General features: G+C 38.8%; 1 protein-coding gene and 2 pseudogenes across 1 annotated transcript; 1 reads left to right on the top strand and 2 right to left on the bottom strand.

The window, feature by feature from the left end:
* Positions 1-215: 215 nt before the first annotated feature.
* LOC111143230 lies at positions 216-1,600 on the top strand (annotated as a pseudogene).
* A 4,574-nt stretch (positions 1,601-6,174) lies between these two features.
* LOC111145897 (transmembrane 4 L six family member 20) lies at positions 6,175-17,263 on the bottom strand. The gene is made up of 4 exons (XM_022501201.1): positions 17,006-17,263; positions 11,751-11,816; positions 8,267-8,418; positions 6,175-6,553 (listed from the first exon to the last, which is right to left on the bottom strand). The coding sequence occupies exons 1-4, from the start codon at positions 17,186-17,188 to the stop codon at positions 6,265-6,267; spliced, it is 690 nt and encodes a 229-aa protein (XP_022356909.1). The 5' UTR covers positions 17,189-17,263; the 3' UTR covers positions 6,175-6,264.
* A 256-nt stretch (positions 17,264-17,519) lies between these two features.
* Positions 17,520-18,000, bottom strand: LOC111139594 (annotated as a pseudogene).
* Between the last annotated feature and the right edge of the window lie 5,119 nt (positions 18,001-23,119).

Here is a 23,119-nt window from a genome sequence, read left to right on the forward strand (position 1 = left end):
TAAGGACTGGAAGCAAGAAAGAGGTTCCTCAAAAAGTTAAAGATAGACCCTACAACCCAGCAATTGCACTACTAGGTATTTATCCAAAGGATACAAAATAGTGATTTGAAGGGGCAGCTGCATCCCAGTGTTCATAGCAGCAAAGTCCACAATAGCCAAAATATGGAAAGAGCCCAGATGTCTGTCACTGATGAGTGGATAAAGAAGATGTGGGATGGAGTGCGAGATCCGCTGCTGCTGAGGAGAGGAGCGTCAACAGCAGCACCATGGTAGCTCAACAGAAGAACCTTGAAGGCTATGTGGGATTTGCAAATCTCCCAAATCAAGTGTACAGAAAATCAGTGAAGAGAGGGTTTGAATTCACTCTTATGGTTGTTGGTGAATCCGGACTCAGGAAGTCAACATGAATCAACTCATTATTCCTCACAGATTTGTATTCTCCAGAGTATCCAGGTCCATCCCATAGAATAAAAAAGACAGTACAGGTGGAACAACCCAAAGTTTTAATCAAAGAAGGTGGTGTTCAGTTGCTGCTCACAATAGTTGATACCCCAGGATTTGGAGATGCCGTGGATAATAGTAATTGCTGGCAGCCTGTTATTGACTACATTGATAGTAAACTTGAGGACTACCTAAATGCAGAATCTCGAGTGAACAGACGTCAGCTGCCTGATAACAGGGTGCAGTGTTGTTTATATTTAATTGCTCCTTCAGGACATGGACTTAAAACATTGGATATTGAGTTTATGAAGTGTTTGCATGAAAAAGTGAATATCATTCCACTTATTGCCAAAGCAGACACACTTACTCCAGAGGAGTGCCAACAGTTTAAAAAAACAGATAATGAAAGAAATCCAAGAACATAAAATTAAAATATATGAATTTCCAGAGACAGATGATGAAGAAGAAAATAAGCTTGTTAAAAAGATAAAGAACTGTTTACCTCTCGCTGTGGTAGGTAGTAATACTATCATTGAAGTTAATGGCAAAAGGGTCAGAGGAAGGCAGTATCCTTGGGGTGTTGCTGAAGTTGAAAATGGTGAACATTGTGATTTTACAATTCTAAGAAATATGTTGATAAGAACACACATGCAGGACTTGAAAGATGTCACTAATAATGTCCACTATGAGAACTACTGGAGCAGAAACTGGCAGCTGTGACTTATAATGGAGTTGATAATAACAAGAATAAAGGGCAGCTTACCAAGAGCCCTCTTGCACAAATGGAAGAAGAAAGAAGGGAGCATGTAGCTAAGATGAAGAAGATGGAGATGGAGCAGATGTTTGAGATGAAGGTCAAAGAAAAAGTTCAAAAACTGAAGGATTCATAAGCTGAGCTCCAAAGGCGCCATGAGCAAATGAAAAAGAATTTGGAAGCACAGCACAAAGAATTAGAGGAAAAACGTCGTCAGTTTGAAGATGAGAAAGCAAACTGGGAAGCCCAATAACGTATTTTAGAACAACAGAACTCTTCCAGAACCTTGGAAAAGAACAAGAAGAAAGGGAAGATCTTTTAAACCCTCTATTGACCACCAGTTACGTATTAGTTGCCAATATGCCAGCTTGGACATCAGTGTTTGTTGGATCCGTTTGACCAATTTGCACCGGTTTTATCCTTACTGATGGATTTAACAGCATGACAAAAATTATTATTTTTTTGTTCTTGATGGAGATTAAGATGCCTTGAATTGTCTAGGGTGTTGTGTACTTAGAAACTAACAGCTCTAAGTACCTTTCCTACATTTTCTTTTTGTTTTTTGTTTTGTTTTGGTTTTTGGTTTTTTGTTTTGGTTTGGTTTTTGGTTTTTTGTTTTTTTATTAAACAGATGTCTTCAATTTAATGCAAGAAAACATTTTACTGTTGTACAATCATGTTCTGGTGGTTTGATTGTTTACAGGATATTCCAAAATAAAAGGACTCTGGAAGGTATTCATTGAGGATAAATTGCCATAATGTGATGCAAACTATGCTTCTCTATGATAATTATAATACAAAGGTTCCATTCAGTACAGCATATACAATAATGTAATTTAGTCTAACACAGTTGACCCTATTTTTTGACACTTCCATTGTTTAAAAATACACATGGGAAAAAAAATCCTATATGCTTACAATGCACCTAGAGCTTTTTTATAACAACCTTTTTTTGTTTATTTGTTTGTTTTGGATTCTTTAAATATATGTTATTCTCATTTAGTGCCCTCTTTAGCCAGAATCTCATTACTGCTTCATTTTTTAATAACATTTTATTTAGGTATTTTCCATATATTGGCCCTGCTAAAAATAGAATATAGCATCTTTGATATCGTAGAAACCAACAAGGAAACTTTCCTTTAATTCCCTTTTTACACTTTATGGTAAGTAGCAGGGGGAAAAATGCATTTATAGATCATTTCTAGGCAAAATTGTGAAGCTAACGACCAACCTCTTTCTACCTATGTGCCGTCTATTTATTTTACTAGAAATGGGAATCATGGCCTCTTGAAAAGAAAAAAAAAGTCACCATTCTGCATTTAGCTGTATTCATATATTGCATTTCTGTATTTTTTTTGTTTGTATTGTAAAAAATTCACATAATAATATTGTGATGTAAAAAAAAAAAGATGTGGGATGGATGGATGGATGGATAGATGGATAGAGAGAAAGATACAATGGAATACTATTCTGTACTCTGACAACTATAGAACACTTATGAAAGAAATTGAGGAAGACACAAAGAAATGGAAAAACATTTCATGCTCCTGGATTGGAAGAGCAAATATTGTTCAAATGTCTATGCTAAAGCAATCTACATGTTCAAAGTAATTCCTATCAAAATAATACCAGCATTTTTCAGAGATAGAATAAACAATTCTAAAATTTGTATGGAACCAGAAAAGACCACGAATAGCCATTACGTTGAAAAAGAAAACCAAAGCTGGTGGCATCACAATTCCAGACTTCAAGCTGTATGACAAAGCTGTAATCATCAAGACAGTATGGTATTGGCACAAAAACAGACACATAAGTCAATGCAACAGAATAAAGAAATGAGAAATAGACCCACAACTCTATGGCCAGCTAATCTTCGACAAAGCAGGAAAGAATAGCCAATGGAAAAAAGACCATCTCTTCAACAAACAGTGTTGGGAAATTGGACAGCAGCATGCAGAATAATGAAACTGGGTCACTTTCTTACACCACACACAAAAACTCAAAATGAATGAAAGACCTAAATGTGAGATAGGAATCCATCAAAATCCTAGAGGAGGACACAGGCAGCAACCTCTTTGACCTCAGCCATGGTAACTTCTTCACACATCACCAGAGGCAAGGGAAACAAAGGGGGAAATGGACTATTGGAACTTCATCAGGATAAAAGCTTAACAGCAAAGGAAACAATCAACAAAACTAAATGGCAGCCAACAGAATGAGAGAAGATATTTGCAAATGCTGATGGATAAATGTCTAGTATCCAGAATCTACAAAGAACTTACCAGACCTAACACCCAAAAAATAAAAACTCCAGTTAAAAACTAGAAGACAGGGACAGACATTTCTCCAAAGAAGACATACAGTTGGCTAACAGACACATGAAAAAATGCTCAACATCACTCATCATCAGGCAGATACAAATCAAAACCATGGTGAGATACCACCTCACACCTGTCAGAATGGCTAAAATTAGCAACTCAGGAAACAGCAGATGTTGGCAAGAATGAAGAGAAAGGTGAACCCTCTTATGCTGTTGGTGGGTACAGCCACTCTGGAAAAACAGAGTTTGGAGATTCCTCAGAAAGTTAAAAATAGAGCTACCCTATGACCCAGCAATTGCACTATTGGGTATTTGCCCAAAGGATATAAAAATGCTGATTCAGAGGGGCACATGCACCCCAATGTTTATAGCAATATTATCCACAATAGCCAAAATATGGAAAGAGCTCAAATGTTCATCAACAGATCAATGGATAAAGAAGATGTGGTATAGACATAGAATGGAATATTACTCAGCCATCAAGAAGGATGAAATCTCGCCATTTGCAATGACATGAATGGAACTAGAAGGTATTATGCTAAGTGAAATAAATCAGAGAAAGACAAATACCATATGATTTCACTCATGTGGAATTTAAGAAACAAAACAGAGGAACATAGAAGGGAGGAAAAATAAAAACAAAGCAGAAGACAAACGATAAGAGACTTAACTATAGGGAACAAATGGAGTATTGCTGGAAGGGAGGGGACAGGGAGATGGGGTAACTGGGTGATGAGCATTAAGGAGGGCATGTGATGTAATGAGCACTGCATGTGATATGCAATCGATGAATCACTAAATTCTACCTCTGAAACTAATAATACGCTTATACATTAACTCGAATTTTTAAAAATGTTTTTAAAAAAAGAGCTGATGAAAAAATGGATGAGAAGGACATGGTTCCTGCTCTCTCAAATTTTCTGGTAGTAGTGGACACACAAACATTTATGTTACATTGTGACAGGTATGATAACAGTGGTCTGGGTAAGTGCTAGCTTAGTTTGTTGGAATCCTGCACCCTGGGAAAGTTTTTTCAAGTAAGAGACCCTGAAGCTAGACCTCAAGGATAAATAGGTCTATAAAATAGGAGTATAGGGAGAAGGTCTCTATACAGCAAATAGATTCAGAAAAAAAAAAAAATGCCTGTGTGTGCTTCTGATGTTACTAATTTTGGGGGGCAGCTATAATATAGGTATTAAAAATTATTTCTAGAAACTTAAGCCCAGTAAACATAAATAATTGAAGTAAAATGCAGGAATGATCACATTCAGAAAATTGGATTTTCAGTTTTGTCTGTCATAACATTTTAATATGGTAAATACATGGTTTTTTAATTCTATCTTTTAAAGATTGACATGTATAGAAAGCAGCTTTTGAATCCAGACTGGTACTTTTTTTTGTAGGCATTTATTTTTTTTAATTGTGGAAGAATGCAAACAGGAAAATAGAAGAGTATAATGGATTACCATATACCTGTCACGTAAATATAACATTTTTCCATAGCTTTTGGCTGAAGTATTTTAAGAACATGATATTTCCCCCAAAACAGAAATATACATTTCTTTAAAAATAAGAACATTTTCCTGTGTAACCATAAAACCATTGTCAGGACTAAAAATGTTAGCAATAATTCTTTGACATCACCTAAACCAATCTCCCCCCTCCCTCCCTCCCTTCCTTCCTGCCTGCCTTTCTTCCTTTCTTCCTATCCCTTATTTATCTATCTATCTAAGTAGGCTCTACGTCCAACATGGGACTTGAACACATGACCCAGAGATTAAGAGTCATACATACCTGTGACTAAGCCAGCCAGGCTTTCCCCTAAACCAATCCTTGTACAGGTCTCCCCAGTTATCCCCCAATGAAATGAGTCTACAGAATACATTTCATTGAATCCTGTCTCTTTGTTCTCTTAATCTGGAATAGTTCCCTCAGCCCATCCCACCTTTTATTTTTCCTATATATTTTCTTGTTGAAAACGGGGCTATTGTCTGTTTACTGCCCCACCTTTTGGATTTGTCTGACTATGTCCTCTTCTCCAGATTGTCTATAAGCAGGAAATTAGGTCTAAAACCATTCAGGCTATCTGTTTATTTTATTTTATTTTATTTTATTTTATTTTATTTTATTTTTATTTTATTTTATTTTATTTTATTTTTTAGTGTAAAGAAATAAAATAAAGTTCCATATTTTCACTTCCAGGATAACTTCTGTTCCTTCCTGTTCCTCCCTCCCTCCCCATCTTCGTTCTCCTTTCCCCTTCCCTCCCTTCTCCTTCCACACTTGAGAATATAGAATTTAAAAATTCGAATAGTACAGAAGTACCAAAAGGTACAAAACAAATTGAAAATTTCTTTCCACCTTTCCCCAAAGTCAACCACTGATGATTGTTTTTGCTTTGTATGTGAAAGGCTGATTTTTTTTTTTTAAACACCTCAAAGATGACTTTTGGCCTAAAGTGACTGATACAGCTTTCTAGACAGTGTTCCATTTTTGAACTTCTAAAAAAATGTCTTTTTTTTTTTTAAGATTTTATTTATTTGAGAGAACACAAGTTGGAGGGAGGGGCAGACTGCCTGCTGAGCAGGGACCCTGATGCAGGACTTGATACCAGGACCCTGGGATCATGACCTGAGCCAAAGGCAGCCGCTTAACCGACTGAGCCACCCAGATACCCCAAGGAGTGTCTTTTAAATGCAATTCTCAAATGATTCAAAATTGCTAATATTTCCATTTTATTACCATGAAACTAAACAATTCTACTTCTCCGCTTAGTGACCCCACACAGACATCCAAGGAAACCGATGGCCATCTGACTGAGCCCAAACAGGAGCTCCAGAATCCCCACGAGTAGTAGGCCTAAAAACACCGAGAAATGGATCACCCTGTGTTTGTTTTCTTCAGAGTCGAAGTTCAAGGTATAATTTCTCCAGTCACTGGCTGTGACGCCATTGATGGTGAGATCATCAAAATCAGGAGGAGCGACACAAGACTCACTGAAGAACCACTGCAGATTGAAGGAGTCTGGGTCAATGTCACTGAAATGAAAGAAACGACAGGAGGTTTTCAGGAATATCACTTACCATGAAAAGACTGCATCATTGTGCCCAGAAAAGGGCAAGTATACTAAAACAGCAAGTCCTTTGAAATACTGTGCCCAGAAACTATAGCTGAGACCCAAGTTTCTGATCATGTGTCCATGTACTCTGATCTCTCCAAAACTCTTACTGAGTATCTGTCCCCTCCCTCAACCAGCATTTTTAGAGTACCTACTCTTGGGTTGAACCATATGAATTTTCTGTGTCGGAAATAACTGAATATTCTTAATCTCCCATGATTCAACCTAATTATACAGGCATTCCTCTACTTGCTAAAGACATGTAAAGTAAGGCGCTCCCCGCCCCCGCAGGAAGCTCAATTCTTCCGACAAAACGGCGGCAGTGTTGCATCTGCTCTCAAAAGGACTGTGCAACTTTTACTGACAAAAGGCATGTTAAAAAAAAAAAAAAAAAAGTCTGATTAAGGGGATTTGTGCCCATTGTAACAAGGTTTGGAAAATGAGAGACTTCTAGCCCAAACGTGATCTACCCTAAGATGGTTGTTCCCTCAGTTTACTACCAAGTAAGGCTAAGTGTTCTTAAAGAGTTTGCATTTCTGGATACCAACAACTGACATTTATCCTGGGAAGACAACAGTATTTTCAGCACGTGGAAAGGGAGTATGCTTTCTGCAGTTTGCAGCAAGCCTAGGATCAGTCTTGGAGCTCTGTCTCCCCAGCTGGAGTGGCTCTCATCTCCAGAGCTTAGCCGGGTGCCTGGTGAGTTATTCTCTCCTAAGGGCTGAATGTGTAGAGCATCTGTGCTTGAAATCTCTTATTTTGAACTTCAGATCTAGGAAAGGGGATTTTTTTATTTTGATTTTGATTCACAACAACTGCAGTATGCAAATTTTGAGGGATTTTTCTTTTTTAGGGTAGCAGGAGAAAAGGAGGGGGAAATTTTTTTTTTTTTCATGTAATTACAAAAGTGAATTCTGGTTATTTTCAAAAACTGAGCAACATATAGATAACCGAGAATTAGATTGTTCTTTTCTTCCAGTTTTACAGACTGTGCCTAGATTCAGGCACAAAACCATCTTTCAAGTCTGAAATGAGCCACTTATAAGTAACTCCTCTATATTGTCACTATATGAGTTAAACTTGATTCATTCCCATGCCTGCAGTATATTTATAGTACGTCTGCATGAATCCACGACTGCTTTTGTTTCTTTTAGGGCTCGTAAGTAAGGCTCTAGGTTTTATGTATTGTGTTTTTATTCATGTTTTTAATTATAAAAGTAACATATGCTTAGGGCTTAGAAACTGAGTTCGGAAGTATAGAAATGCAGTGCTCCCTTCACTCCTCCAGGGCATCCTCTATAACCATTCTCAAAAAAAAAAAGTAAAGTTTCTGGCATATATTTCTAGAAATTCTTTAGACACATACACACTTGCAGCCACAGATTTTTAAAAGACAAGGATAAACCATCTGAGTCAACTACTTCTAGACAAGATTCCTGGCCTCCACCACCCCACAAACCATTCTGAGTGGTTCTTCCATTTCTATGAGATTGTGCCAATTGGGATTAATGTGCTAAATCCCTAAGAACCTGTGTTCCAGTCATCCCATCAAAGAACAACGTGTCAGCACCACACTATTCTCATGGAGCTAGCTGCAGCATGTGAGACAATCTGTGAAAATCAGAATACTCACGTCAAATTTTTGAATGAAAATTCACAATTGAAAGTGCTGTTCTCTTGAGAGTTACAAATGAGAGGACCTTCCGAGAGAGCCAGGATAGATACCAACATGCAATACACAGCACCAATGACCGTGATTACATTCAGAAGTGATGACAGAAACATCTGGAAGACAAAGGAGAAGCATTAGTGTATGTTCTCACGTGTTCCCGGTCTGTTTCGAGACGCAGCAGCATGCGCAGACTTCTGGCCAACCGCTGCTGGTCTCTGGCCCCCGTGTGGTCCTAGGTCTTAAGATCTCCATTTGATTAGGTCTGATTTATCAAAGAGCAAAGAGGACAAAGTCTCTGCCATTTGATTAGACTTACTAAAAGATTGTTGGGCTCGCTACTGTTTTTGGAAAATCTGCACCTTTTTACCCCCTGAGCCTTGTCCACTTCAAGGGACCACTGACATCTGGTACCTCCTCCCCATTCTGTGTACTTCCTACTTCATAGAACCTGGACTAGATTTTAACCACCACATTTTGGCATCTGGTCTCCTGGCTCCCAAATCTTTCATCCAGATTTGGCCCTAATGCTACAAGAGGTCAGTGGTCCCCATTCTGCTGAGATCAGTCAATAGCGTCGTGTGAAGCACACAGCTTCTCAACCTCAATACTGCCAACATTGGGCATTTTGTTTTGAGGCCTTTCCTGTACATTCTGGGTTGTTTGGCAGCATCGCTGGTCTCTACCCCACTAGATACCAGTAGCTGTCCCTCCAAAGTGTTGACAGCCAAAAGTGTCCCGGACACTGCTGAATGTCCCTCTGGGGGGCAGAATTGCTCCAGTGGAGAACCATATTGTGTCAGGGAGAAAAACTGTAAGCCTTTAAGCACCTTTCATTTCATGAGTGAGAGTCAGAGAAAGCAGAAAAAAAGCATGAAATTTGCCAATAGGAAATGTTATGGCCCAAATGAAAGTCGGTATATGTGTATGCTTTTCAGAAAAAAAAGCTCTGTGTTGTTTCAGTGAAGTTGTTAGTCAATGATAATTATGAGTTAAAATATGCAGAGATGAAGGAATACTTGTCCTTTTCCTTTGGTCCGATAATACTGCCACTTCCAGAGGGTTCAGGAGACGTGGCTTTAATGAGTAGGCAGAATAAGGGGCTTCTTTATGTACCTCATGCATGTTGTTGCATATATTATCTCATTTAACCCTTTCAATAACCCCAAGAGATAGATACGATTATTCCCACTTTAAGGATGAGAAAAATATAATTCAGGGAAGTTGGCAAACTTGTCAGAATCTCACAACTGGGAAATGCTTGTGCTCAGATTTTAATCACTACATCAGAATTCTTTGAGCTAAAAGCAGAGAATGATGGACTTGGAGTCTAATTCAAATCCAGATTCTTCCACACTACTGTGGCCTGTGCAAGTTACTTAATTTGCTCACCAAGAAGTGCACTATTTATATTTTGGTCATTTATTCTTTCTAACTTCTTATCACTACAAAGGGGCCTGGCTTTAGAACGTGCTCCTGGGGATCTGAATTCCCCCGAGTGGGGGGTTTATGTAAATGACTCAGCAAAACCAAAGCATTTGGAAACAAAACCAAGAAGTAGACAAAGGGAAGGAGCAAGACACAGTTAAAGTAGGGGAAATAGTTGGAACAGTTAATACAGGAGATAAGCCTTGGTGACCCCATCACCCACCCCAAGATCTAGCCTTTGTCGCCTTCATGATGCTTTGGTCTTTTCCCAACGTGGAAGATAAGTGATATGACTTAAAAACCAGTCTTCTCAGGGCTGCCACAAAGTGAGAAAAGTGTCTAGGAACACTTTATTGCATCTACTCAATATAAGCTGGAAATTTTAATTAAAATAACCAGCACCACTATTATTAACATAACAGGAGCAGTATTACATAGCACCCCCTACCCCTTGGCACTCCAGAGTTCCTATACCTTCTTGGCACATAATAATCTGTAATGTTGCAGAAGCATGAAAATTCCAATGACTTTCAAGGTTGGTATGGGGGAGCAAAACCTACAGAGTTAAGGCCAACACCTGCATGAAAAGGTGTCTTGCTTCTTCTCAACTTACTGTCCTCCAAGGACAGAAAAAACTTAAGTGATCATTGAAAAGATGACTTGTCATTAAAGGTATGTAGGGGGGAAAGATTCTTAAGGGAAATATGATTTGAGACAAAAATCTATAGAAGTGTTCTGTTATTTTAGAGTTCAGGGATTTAGAAATAGCTCCAGATATCTTTCTCAAGAATGTAAGTACAATATAGAGGTAATAAAAAGTCAACTGCAAATTATAAGTTAAAAAGAAAAGTGCCAGAGAGGAGAAACTGAAAACTAGTATTTATTAAATTTCTATGGTATATAAGGAACAAAGATGTACTATCAACAATTAGCAAAGTAATTATAATCCTAGATAAATATCAAATGTCAGAAAAGGGTACTTTTTAAAAATATAAATATTAATACAGATATAATATGCACACTTTTAAACCCTAGCTCTCACCCCTGGGACCATATTAGAATCACCTAAAGTGCTTTTGAAAAATACTGAATCTCTGGGGGCCACCAGGCATTCATATTTTTAAGATTGTTCTGCGTGACTCTGATGTTCTCATAAGGCTGAGCACTATAAAACCTCAAGATCAGCCAGGAATATTTACTATGACAGCTTGTTTATTGATCCAGCCCGCCACTCCTTAGAGAATAATGAGAGACCTCAGTGTTGCTTATAACAACGACTGTGGCATAAATAGTGTAAATATTGTGAATTTTGGAGCCTGGTGTATTTGGACAAAAATTCACCTACTTATTAGCTATGCTACCCTGGCAAATTATTTGCTTTCTCTGAGGATCAATTTCTCAGTCAATGAAACAGACACCATTATATTTCCCACTTAGTGGTTTTGAGAGGATTAAGCAAGGTCGTAGAGTTGGAAGGGTTCTGACCATAATAACAGTAGGCTAATAAATATTCACTTCCTTTACTTTTAACTTAGTTACAATTTTATACTTAATGAGTGCACAGTAAATGTTTGAAAATAAATAACCATTGTCTCCTTTAACTGGATAAGGACAATTATTTTGATCGTAGCAAACCAATCTTTCATAGAATTGAGGATACACTTTCCCAAAGTCTTTTACACACACCACGAAAATGACAAGTATTTGAGAATTATGAAATTGATTACAGCTCCGGATATAACTTCCAAATCTCCTTTCTTTGAAAGCCTTTAGGTTAATGAAACTAAAGATTGAGGAAAGGTCTGAAGACTGACTCGAAAGCTTAATTCTTATGGGGAAAAAAAGAAAAAAGATAAACTTCGCACTTTCCATATTATCATATAATTACTGTAAATTGCATGTTTCTATGACTGTGGTCCTGCCACTGTTGGGCAGATAGTGATGACTCGGGAAGCTTTGCTGCTGTGTCAGTAACTGAATGTTCCTGCTCTTTGGCTTGAGGCTGATGGTCCATACTCACCCCAGTTCTGTTGTTGCAGCATGCTCTTTTTCTTGCTGCCAAGGACATTGTTGTTGCTGGAATGACCTGGAAATCACATCAACAGGAAAGATGAATATGATTTCTTCTCATCAGATGAGAAAAGCAGTCATCTCCACCTCCCAGCAGTTGTGGGAAATCAAGGCTCAAGAGAACAAAAGGGGAAATTTGGCAATATCCCTTGATCTTGTGCACTTTGGGATCCCCATTTCAAACACAAAGATTAAAGTGGGGGAGGGCTGGGGCATTTCAGGACAACAGCTTCAAACTCTTCCATCTACATTCTTACTTTACTTTCATCTTTAGAGAGACTTGGATTTTAAATGGATTAGAGTGAGTTAGTTATTCATTATTTTGGAAGGAATGTTTCTGAAAGAATTGTTTGCATCATCCAAATTTTCCCTTTTTTCTTTTTTCTTTCTTCCTCTTCTTTTTTTTAAAGTTACTATAATCTATGACCACTTATTCAATTTCCCAAAAATTGTATAAATTAATCTGGCAAGCATCCAGAAAGGAAACTGCCTGACAGTTGGGAACTAAGAATTCTGTCACCACCCTATCTCACTTCTGAACTTCCCTCCTACCCCTAGGGTCACCACCATCTTGCCAGTCGCCAAATTTATGACCAGAGCATTATTTTTTTATCTCAAGTAGGCAGAGAGAGAGAGGAAGGGAAGCAAGCTCCCTGCTGAGTAGAGAGCCCAATGTGGGGCTGGATCCCAGGACCCTGAGAACATGACCTGAGCCGAAGGCAGAAGCTTAACCCACTGAGCCACCCAGGTGCCCCCAGAGAATTATTTTTGGTTCCACATTCTCCTTTCTGCTTATGTATCCATGACAGGTCATGACCTCACTTTACACTGCTGTTTGGGAAAACTGCATATAGTGCCTTCTATGTCAAGGGAGATGTACATCGCTGAGGAAAACTGTAAGAAATGATGCCACATTCTCAGGATTAAGTTTCAATTTTGAGTAATATCTACTCAGCAGTTATGACTAGAAATTCTTACTGGAAAAAAGTTTGTATCATTGAAGAGTGAAATGTAAATCATTTCCTTCCACTGTAGAAATTTTAGCCATGAGCTTTTCCTGCTCTCTCAGCACAACTGCCCTAAAGCAGCTCTCTCTTTTTCCTCCCACTCTTGTTTTCTAATGTTTTATTGAGTTCTAACAACAGGCCAGCTACTGTTGTAGGTGTTGAACATGGTTCAGTTCATTCCAGCCTCAGAACAATCCCATGAGTTGGGCGCTAGTATTACTCCCAGTTCACCAATGAGAAAACTGAAACACAACAAGTTTGAGTGACTGGCCTATGAAAGTGGATGAGTTGGGGATCCAAAGCTAGGCACTTGGGGGCCAGAGCCCAGATGCTCAACCATGATTCTACACTGGGCAATTCTGACAGATCTCTCCTCCTCCATACAGTCTATTTATTCTTACCCTTCCCCCTCCACAGCACCACCTGTCTCATCTCATTGTCTTCCTCTTACTGCTCTTTCCCTGATATTTCTTTTCAAGCCCACATACACCTTTGTTCTTTTAGAACAGGTCTAAGATTTACACCTTACAAGGCAGCCTCCCTGACAGACTTCACCCCGCTCTAACCATGGGCTGACTCCATGTCACTTGTGGAGAACACGGTATTGTTCTCAAGCTTTGCTTATATATTGCCCTGAACACCAACACTATTATAATTCAGGGGGCACATGTATGTATGACAGCCCAGCCACTCTGAGGCATAGCTGAGAGCCCAGAAGAAAAGGAAAATAAATTATTTTAGCTCTCAAATAGGTGTCAGCATTCATGGACTAAAATTCTTTTGTTGTACTCACAAGCTATCCTGTCTTCTGGACTTAAGAACAAATAATTTAGAACAGAAACTGGCAAACTGTGGGCCACCATCTTTTTTTAATAAATAAAGTTTTATTAGAATACAGCCATGCCCATTCACTTACATATTGTACGTGGCTGCTTTCACACATCAATGGCACAACTAAATAGTTGTGAGAGAGACTGGATCGCTGAGCTTCAAATACTGACTATCTGGCTCTTTATAGAAAAAGTTTCCCAACCCCTGATTTAGAAATGTAATGAGTCCATTAAAGTTGAAACAACATTAAATTATGACTTTAATGGATAAATCATTCCATTTTCCTTATCGATACAAATTAAACTCTAACTTTCGGAAGGATTAATTTATCTCAGAGATGCTGAACATTTACTTTCATAGTTCTTTTCCTTTGCAAACGTGTTTTATAAAGTAACAATGGCTTGTGGTATACGAATCCTCACCCAGTTGACTTCATGACATCTTAACACATCTTTGTTCCATTCTTATGTGTACCTTGATAATTCACTGTATTTCAACCATTTTGCCCAAAGTTTCTTTATAAGATGGACAATAAAATGTGATTTATTTTTTAAAGTCATCTCTATAACCAATGCAGGACTCGAAACCACAACCTGGAGATAAAGAGTTGCACCTTCCACCAACTGAACAGCACCCCTGAACAGTACAATATGAATGTATGTGTGTACATATGTAACTAAATTATAATAAGTTTTCCAGATAATATCCTGTGAAAATGAGTAATGAACTACTCTTTCTCTTCAGTTCCTAAGTACATTTAAATGCATGAGTTTTTGTGAACTTAAAAATCTTGATAGACTTTTATTTTTATAAAAAAGTATTTTTCATTTTTTCTTATACATACCCATACTTTTATCCAGTTCTAAAAGTAAGGTAGTATATGATTTTACAAATGAAATACAAGAAAGCTTTTAGATCATTAAAACTGATAGAAGGCAAACTTTCAGGATTTCCCTAAGTACTAGAACATGACAGTAAAACACAAAGCCATAGCTCATCATGAATATAAAAACTACATTTTGAAAATTCTTGCTATACAAAATATCTTCTAATTTTGGTTAACATTCAACAATTTGTTTATGTTAAGACTTTAATAATTGATAAATTATCATTATGTAAGAAGTTACACTCAATGAATAAGCATGATTAAGATCAGACTTTCCACCAATCTCATATAATAATAAAATGACCTTTATATTTTTAAGAGGAAACATTTCAAGTCTTTCTTTTTAGTGCCTGGGGAAAAAAAAATAACATGTATCGATTTTTCCACTTAACAGATGATGATTGAAGATAATTACGTAGCACCTCTTAGTCATGGTTTCAAAAGATGAAAAAGTTCTCCTCTCTTTTCACTAAATCATAAAACCATAAAATGAATGTGCATTTTATGAAGTAATCCATAATGAATTCCATAGTTATTATCAGCTACTTCCTGCAAAATCGCCTGTTTATGAAGAAAATTTAAAATGCCATAGCAATTTTAGAAAACTTCAAGAACTCTGACAAGAGTGCTATCACAAGCAGTGAATGCTTCCTTATTAACTTTTCTGTGTGTTTACAAGTATATCAAGAGTTCAGTATTTTGGATGACTCCCTTTGAAAAAGATACTCTTCTACATTCTATTTATAGTCAAGGATCATGAAAATGTACCTGTACTCTGAGCCCTTCTATCACCTACCAGTTTGCTTGTGAGCCTAGTCTAGAGTTTGAGGCTCAGTCTATAAAATGACTATTGAAACTTTCAAGGAGTTGTTTACTGCTTCAATGACATTCTACAATACTGCATAATAGAGATCCCTCATGTGATTCCAGGTCTTCATTAATATTTATCGAGGATCATAAAGTAAATGTAGTCATAGAACAAGGAAGTCCAGATTTTCTGGAACTGTTTCACAGATTTATATCACCTTCCTATGCTTCAGTTTCCCGGCCACTTAAATTTATGGAGTAGGTTATGGATTTTGTCTTTCCCCTTTGTCAACAGGAGACAGATGTTGAGGATTATGGTGGTAATACTGGTGGAAAACAGAGCCTTGGAATCAGATAAATCTGGAATTGCGTTTCACACCTACTATGTGCCTTGTTAACATTCCTAACCTTCTGCTTGCTGATCTGTTAAAATACAAATGATAATATCTGCTTAGCCAGATTATTAGATGAAATGAGATAGTGTAAAGTGTGAACCGTGGCTGGCACTCAAAACAGAACTCTCTGTGGGCCCTTCTCTGTGTCTTCACCTCTTCATCTTTCTTCCCTCCTCCCACTGACAAAAACACACATAGAATGTAGGTATGTACCATCACCACCTTATGCTCTGTTATTGCTAGCAAGAAATTGTTTTTAACTGAGATGGGGTTCATACTAGAACCAATTTATACTTAAAACGACATGAGTTATTTTACATGGATTGTTTTCACCGATGAACTTTTAGCGGCTTCATGGAAATTGCCATTATTGGTTAGACTTAGCCAGGTGCTCCTGGCTTCTGGTTTAAGCAAGATGCAAGGAAGCTCATGCTACTTAAGTAGAGGAAGCTTCTAGAAAGGCAGAAAGCAGACACAAATGTTGGCAGTTGCATCATGGTTGAGCACTGTTGCTCACTTCCTCTTAGCCTGGAAGAAAACTCTCAGGGTTGTTTGAAGAAATAGCCCTTCTACCTAAAGCAAGGTGAATAAATTGCTCACAACATTAAAGGGAAAGAAACCATCGACTTTGGGGGAATGCTTCTTAAAATGGCCTTTTGGTGCCAGAGTGGTCTCCACTGCAGTGTGCCAGCCAAAGGATAAATTTTTATCTAAAGTTTAACACGTAATGACCCAAGAGCACTTTCACAGAAGTCGGGGATAAGACCAGCAGCAGTGACTCATCCTCCCTGAAACACACACACACACACACACACACACACACACACACATATCCAAACAAAAGTTCATTTCTCTGACATTAATCAGACTCCCTTGGGTAGCACTTCCCACTCCCATATTCCTGTGAATACTTTGAGACTAGTATTGGCAAAGGAAAGCTGAGGGAAAGGATTCAAAACATCTTGAACACTAACTATAAAGCTTAGAAGAATGGCATAACACATGTGAAGAAATATGATAGATAACAATCCAACAAACTTTTATCAAGTTGTTAATATTGTTGCCCAAGCTCCCTAGTCCATACCACCATTTATTTAAATTTACTTAAATTTTCATTCTTCACTGATGCCAGTGAATTAATACCATTAATACCATTCCACTGCTCCTGACGATATCCCCAGCCAAGGCATAGCCCACCATCAAGCTGAAAGATGGTGTTTGGGAGTTTGGTAAAATAGGCATCCCTTTCCCCAAATCAAGCCAAATAAATGTTACTCACCATCACACCTGCTCCTATAATCCCTGGGAACCACCACTCGAAGCAAGAGTTGGGGTTGTGAACAACTTTGCCTTCATCCACAAAGTTGAAAATGAGAGGAATTGCATTGAGAACTATTCCCAATATAAGTAGAACCAATAAGCTGAATCCATTGCAGGATGTCCATCCCTCACAGCACGTCATGGTCACCCCCTGGTTCAATGAGAAATCCTGTCAGTGTGGCTGCTGGTGTGGCACTGTCTTGCCTTTTATCCTGAGCCTTCTAGTTAAAGTTTAGAACTTATGAAAAATAACTGTGGAAAGTTCAGAGTCCATCCAGGAGGGCAAGGCATTATTATGAGAACTGGTAGAGGAAGTAAGTTGGGTTTCTTTCTTTCTTTTTTTTTTTTTTTGTAGTTTGTTAAATATTTATTAATGACAACCACTTATAGTTTACACAAAAAAAATTTCCTGATAATGGTTATGAAAAACAGTTACTCCCACCCCCCCCAACATGTCCACCCCAATATTCAATCTACAGTGGCTTAATCCAGAAGTATAATCCAGTAAGACTGAAGACAAAACACTTCAGGTCCTGGGTAAGATAATAAAATACATGTAAGACTTCTAGACCCTTGGATTGACTGACATCAGTAAGAGAGCTAATTTTTGATGTTGTTAAAGAAGTGTGTTCATGTCCAATAACAATTTCAGGCTCCTGCCAGTGCAGCCTATCAAGAGGAGGCCACAGAGCACCATCTCTGGTTATTACACTGCCATCAATTATTGTCCTCAGCATCTCCGTCACACTTTCATGTACATAGCCTGATCATGACATCATTTGTGTAATTGTTGTTGTTGGCACATCTCAATATCTCATCAGATGGGAACTGATGCAGGAACACATGGTCAAACTTGCCCTTGTCACCCACGTAATAATGCAGATAAAGGTCACTCTCCACAGCTCCATAGGGGATCGAAGGTGGGAAAAAATATGTAGTTTCTGTTAGATACATTTATGCAAGAAAATAAAGAGATGAAAACCAAAAAAAAAAAAAAGCAAAGAAGAAAAAGGATGGTCTTAAGATATGTTTCCTTAATACCTTTTACTAGTATGCCTTATAAAAACTAAAAACAAGAATATCCATTTTATATAAAGTATGTTTTCCTGTATGCTCACATACACAAAATTTTTTAAAAATCTGAAGTCATATTATCCCAGTCTTATAGACAAATCCAGTTAGAAGTGGCCTGTCTAAGGCTGGTGGGAGTTTCTGTTAACACTGGAAGACCGGCAGTGTTCAAGTATGGAAACCAGAATGAAACAGGAATATGAGATGGAGGCGCAGATCATCATGTCTTATTTTCTTCGAACCTTGAGCACTTACTTGGTTATGCACAGTACATTTCTGGTCTGGGGCTTCATGTTGTCTCCCTACTACTTTGTGAGTGCCTCAAGAAAAGTTCCACCCATTGGGATAGCCTTTTAAATACCAAAGTTCTCACTCATACTAATTGGCCATCATAGATCACCAAGAGGGCTCTGCTCACCATTGTTACCAAGAGATTCAGGGGTGCAAATCTATCCCAGCTTTCACAGTTGTGGAGTCAGAGTAAAAAGATGTGGTGAGTCTTAACATTTTTTTGTCCAGAAGAGCCACATCAAGTCTTTTCACACTTTCTTGGCCAAACGGTCACTCAGTTATGCTTGGGTTCAAGTGCGTGATGAAATACAAACTGATATGTGTTCAGAAGAGAGTCAAACATTAGGCAGCTCTAATACCTACCATGCCTTCCTCCTGCTGCTGAGTAATCGGCTTTGCAGCCCAGAGCATGGTTTCAACAGATGCTGTTGGGAATGACGAATGGAAGGATGAGTGAATGCAGAAGTGGGGTCAATACAATCCATAAGCTCAGGCGTCATGGTCTTGGAGAGGAGCATGCCAACCTGTAGAAGCAGGAGGGCACACTGTGTGGGTTCCACGGGCCAACCCTGAAACATCAGTTCCAGTTTCTAGTTCCAAACAAATTAAGACTACCCCAACCATCATAAATAAAAATAAAAAATTATAAAATTAAATTAAGAAAAGAATACTGCACCCATCACCATAGCACACCACGGATAATGATGGAAGGAACGCCGGTATGGAAGATCACACTAGTGGCGCTGAGCGAAAGGGGGTACTTCCATCATATGATTTGTATACTTCTGCATGGTTGAGCTATCTAGAATAATTTCATATTTATTTTATAAAAATTAATGATTACTTGGGGCACCTGGGTGGCTCAGTTGGTTAACGTTTGACTCCTGATATCAGTTCAAGTCTTGATCTCAGAGTCATAAGTTCAAGCCCCACACCAGGCTCTGCACTAGGCATGGAGCCTTCTTAGAACAAAACAAAACAAAACAACAACAACAACAACAACAACAACAACAACAAAACTGCCACCCCCTTGAATTATACAAATTATATGACTAGAATTATAATAATATATAAGTAAATTATATATTTATTACTGAGATGACTGCATGGGAAAGGCAGTTACTTATTTTCAGATGTGGACTTTGCAATTTTAAATCCTTTCCCATCTTCACAAGGAGCTGAATTAAAGAACTGTTTAGGTACAAGTTTACTCATAGGGACCTGAATCTGTTAGACTCCACCTGACTACAGGACTCTAAGACCAAAACTAAATAGCATGCTTTGCTAGCAGCCATAACAAAATTTACTTCTGCTTGGGTTTGATACTCTTTACACTTGTGGCTAAAAGTAAGTAACTGAAAAACTGTTAAAATGTAGAACTATAGTCTGTATTATGAAGGGAAAGACAGGGATAAAGCAGAAAAGGGAATCCATTTACAAATGAAGAGAAGGAGCAGAACAGACAAATTTAAGGTCTGGGTCAACCTTTCTGACCCACATGCTTCCTTCTGTAAAAACAATCCCCACAACTTGCATGAGTAGACCCTCTGTATCTCATTTGTACTATGGAATTGCTCCCATGGTCATTGCTGATAGCAATACCAGTAGATATAGAAGCTTAGCTCTTCCAATCTCTCTCAGGAGTTGAGAATTTAAAAAGATACTAGTTATTCTCTGCTATGCATGAAATGGGAGGACATGCTTATCAGTTAGGATTAGTCTTTAGGTGCACGTAAAAAGAAATTCAGGATAACAATGGCTTAAGTGAGATACAAATTAGTTCTTCTCGAGAAGTCTGAAGGTAGGCACTCAAGAGCCTTAAAGATAGCTCCACTTCCTCAGAGATCCTTCCAGTTTATGGAGCCACCATCTCTTTGATCCCTTCATTCTCATGCTTAAACTATGGCGGCCAGTTCTCTAACTGTCATATCTATTCTCCACTCAGAAGGATAAAGGAAGAGAAAGGTCCACCTTCTCCCTTTTAAAGAGCTGCTCGTTGGCTAGAATGTAGCCATGGGACAACATTGGCTGCAAGGGAGTCTGGGGATTAAGTAATATTTACTTCAAGTGATTTGTGCCCAGTTAAAATGGGGTGGGGGGATAGGAGACAGAGGGTACTGGGAGGACAATTAGCATTCTCTACAGGTCCTATAAATTCATGAGCTGTGCCAGGGGAAAAAGAGAAACCAGACTGCAGAAAAGAAGGAAGAGGAAGAAGAGAAGATGCAGATGTGTAGAAAGAAGTGAGAGACCATGGGGTTTTAGAGGGAGATAGAGAAAGAGTAGCTGCTTCTCAAAGGCTTTCTTCTTGGTTCCTACCCTATGAAGATTGATTGTAGGTTCTGCCTTTGGGTTTTGTCAGGTGCCTCTATATTATAATCAATTGCTCCTTTTACACTATTTTAAATGGATTTCTTTTTTTCTTTTTTTAACAATTCCCCAAAAAAGCTAAAACCAACTGTTACAAAAATCAAGGATAGAAAAGAACAGAAATAACTTCTCACATGCCCTGCTGGAGCAAAAAGAGTTCAGAAAAAGGAAGGATTCTATCAAGATGGGCAGGGAGCCAGGATTCCTCCAGGCTTTGGAGGGTGGCTAGAATTTGACACAAAATGATGGTCAGGGGACATTCATGTACCAGTGTCAGTTGCAGAAAACCAAAAGTCTTAGAGCTATAACTGGGAAATTATATGTATAAATTATTGGGAGGTTTGGAAGGGCAGATTCTAGGCTGGCTTCCAGAAATGCCTCTCAGGACATGACTAATGAATGGGCCCGTGGGGAGCTGTTGCACCTGCTGTAGTCAGAAGGGAGAGATATCAAGAAGCACCTTCTGGAATAATTGAGTTCAAGCATATACCTCTAGAACTATGGTCCAGAAAGCCATGGCCTCTGTTGCTGCCACTAAGCCTCCACAACTTCAAGGCTAGTGACTGAACCTTGGATCACTGAATTTGACTTCTGCTGTTTTATTAAAAGAATTTGTTTAGGAAAATGTGAGAACACTAGAAATTATAAGAAATGTATGGTACATAATTAATATAAGTAGGAATATAAGTGCGGAAGTTCAACAAACACAAAAGTAAATATTTCAAAAGAATGAAATATATTAAAAAGCATTATTTCATTCCACTGAGTTCTTTAATGTGAATTTTTGCACCTCAGAAGTGAGAGTTTTTTGCAGTGTGGATTTTTTTTTTTTTTTTGCAGTGTGGATTTTGATTGATAGAGCATATTGGTTTGAAAATTATTTGTCTATTTGTATGTTGTATATACATACACACACACATATATAAACAGATTTTAATGCCTACCACAGCCAAAGTAAATAAGGGAATCTGTGAGGTGGGGAAAATGTGAATTTAGTTTAGAGAACTTTATAGATTCATGTGCTGCAGAAGCTATAAAGGTCATCAGAAACTTTTAAGTTCAACCTTATTCTTTCGCAGACGAGTAAGGAAGACTGTAAGACTCAGGGAGGCTAAGGTGACTTGTTCATGGTCAGGTTGCTCTGGCAGACCATAAACTTGAATTTGGTACTTCTGACTTCTAATCAGGTGTCTTTCTATTAAATTACAAGCTTGATATTTAGGTGAACCAGAAGAGAAGAAAGTTCAAAATGTCTGAAGATCTAAGCCAGGAGTGAGCTTGTCCCCTGCAGCATTTTCCCAGAGGTCGGCCAGCCACCGAGCAGCAGCACTGCTTCTTACAATAGCTCTTCTGCTGGCAACAGCCCTTCCCACCACCACAGCCACGGGAGCCAGAGCCACGGAAGCTGCCACCACAAAGCGGCAGCCACAGGAGTGGCAGCAGCAGCAGACCACGGGGTACTGCTGCAGCCACCACAGCCACCACCACAGCCACCAATGCAGCCACCACAGCTGCCACAGCCACTTCCGCAGCCACAGCACCCCATAATGTCAGGAGAGAAGACTCAGGAGAGGTGAGGAGGGAAACTCAGGGGACAAGGGAGGTCTGATGCTGCCTTCTGCTGGGGGAGCCCCTCATGTACCATCTTTGGCTTGGGCTTGATCCAAGCACCTGACGAGTCCCCTGTTGTTGTTTACTTCCATGTCCCTGGACACACTTTGAAGTACCTTTGGTTTATTTCCTTAACAAAATTTGGCCTCATAAAATAGCTTACTTGAGTTCTGAATTTCTATATTCCAATGACATATTTACAAAAGGACTATGAGAGTCTGAAGTATTTTGCTGTCATCTTTATTTTCTGCCCAACCAATGCCAGTCTGACTCCAAAATCTTGATCTGAACTAAGTATTGATTTGAATTGTGACATCTCATCTTCTCGATGTCCTCCCTGATCCCTCACATGATGGTACAAAGAGAAACATTCTGAGGCTGATGTCTCTGCTGATCAGAAGTATCAAAACCTAGGCCATTTCCAACCCCCCCGGGGTCCCAGCTTCAAGGAGAAAAGTCTGGGGGCAGGGGAGGCCTTTCCCATCCTTTTTCATGCTTCCTGCTGTCCTGGGTTAGTGCTCAGCTCCTTCAAATAATCTAAAAGATATGAGGAGAGTCACTTTAACATTAGTAAAAAGAAGTTAGCAAGAAGAAGACTCTGAATCACCAAGACTTTGGGTCCTGGAGTCAAGCCTTAGAGCTGCCGGAGCACCTCAAGCTGGGTGCAGCCTCATAACTGTGATGCAGACAAGCCCACAGTGGGGGTCTGCAGGCCGGGAGTGCGAACCGC

Source organism: Enhydra lutris, unplaced genomic scaffold (genome assembly GCF_002288905.1).
Source record: "Enhydra lutris kenyoni isolate GAN:26980312 unplaced genomic scaffold, ASM228890v2 scaffoldscaffold1, whole genome shotgun sequence".
In the NCBI taxonomy this organism is placed as follows: Eukaryota; Metazoa; Chordata; class Mammalia; order Carnivora; family Mustelidae; genus Enhydra; species Enhydra lutris.

Coding starts and splice junctions, on each gene's coding strand:
- LOC111145897 (XM_022501201.1), bottom strand. CDS start 17,188: ATGACGTGCTGTGAGGGATGGACATCCTGCAATGGATTCAGCTTATTG. Junction 11,817..17,005: donor TTATAGGAGCAGGTGTGATG/GTGAGTAACATT, acceptor TGTGATTTCCAG/GTCATTCCAGCAACAACAAT. Junction 6,554..8,266: donor TTTTCATTCAAAAATTTGAC/GTGAGTATTCTG, acceptor CTTTCATTTCAG/TGACATTGACCCAGACTCCT.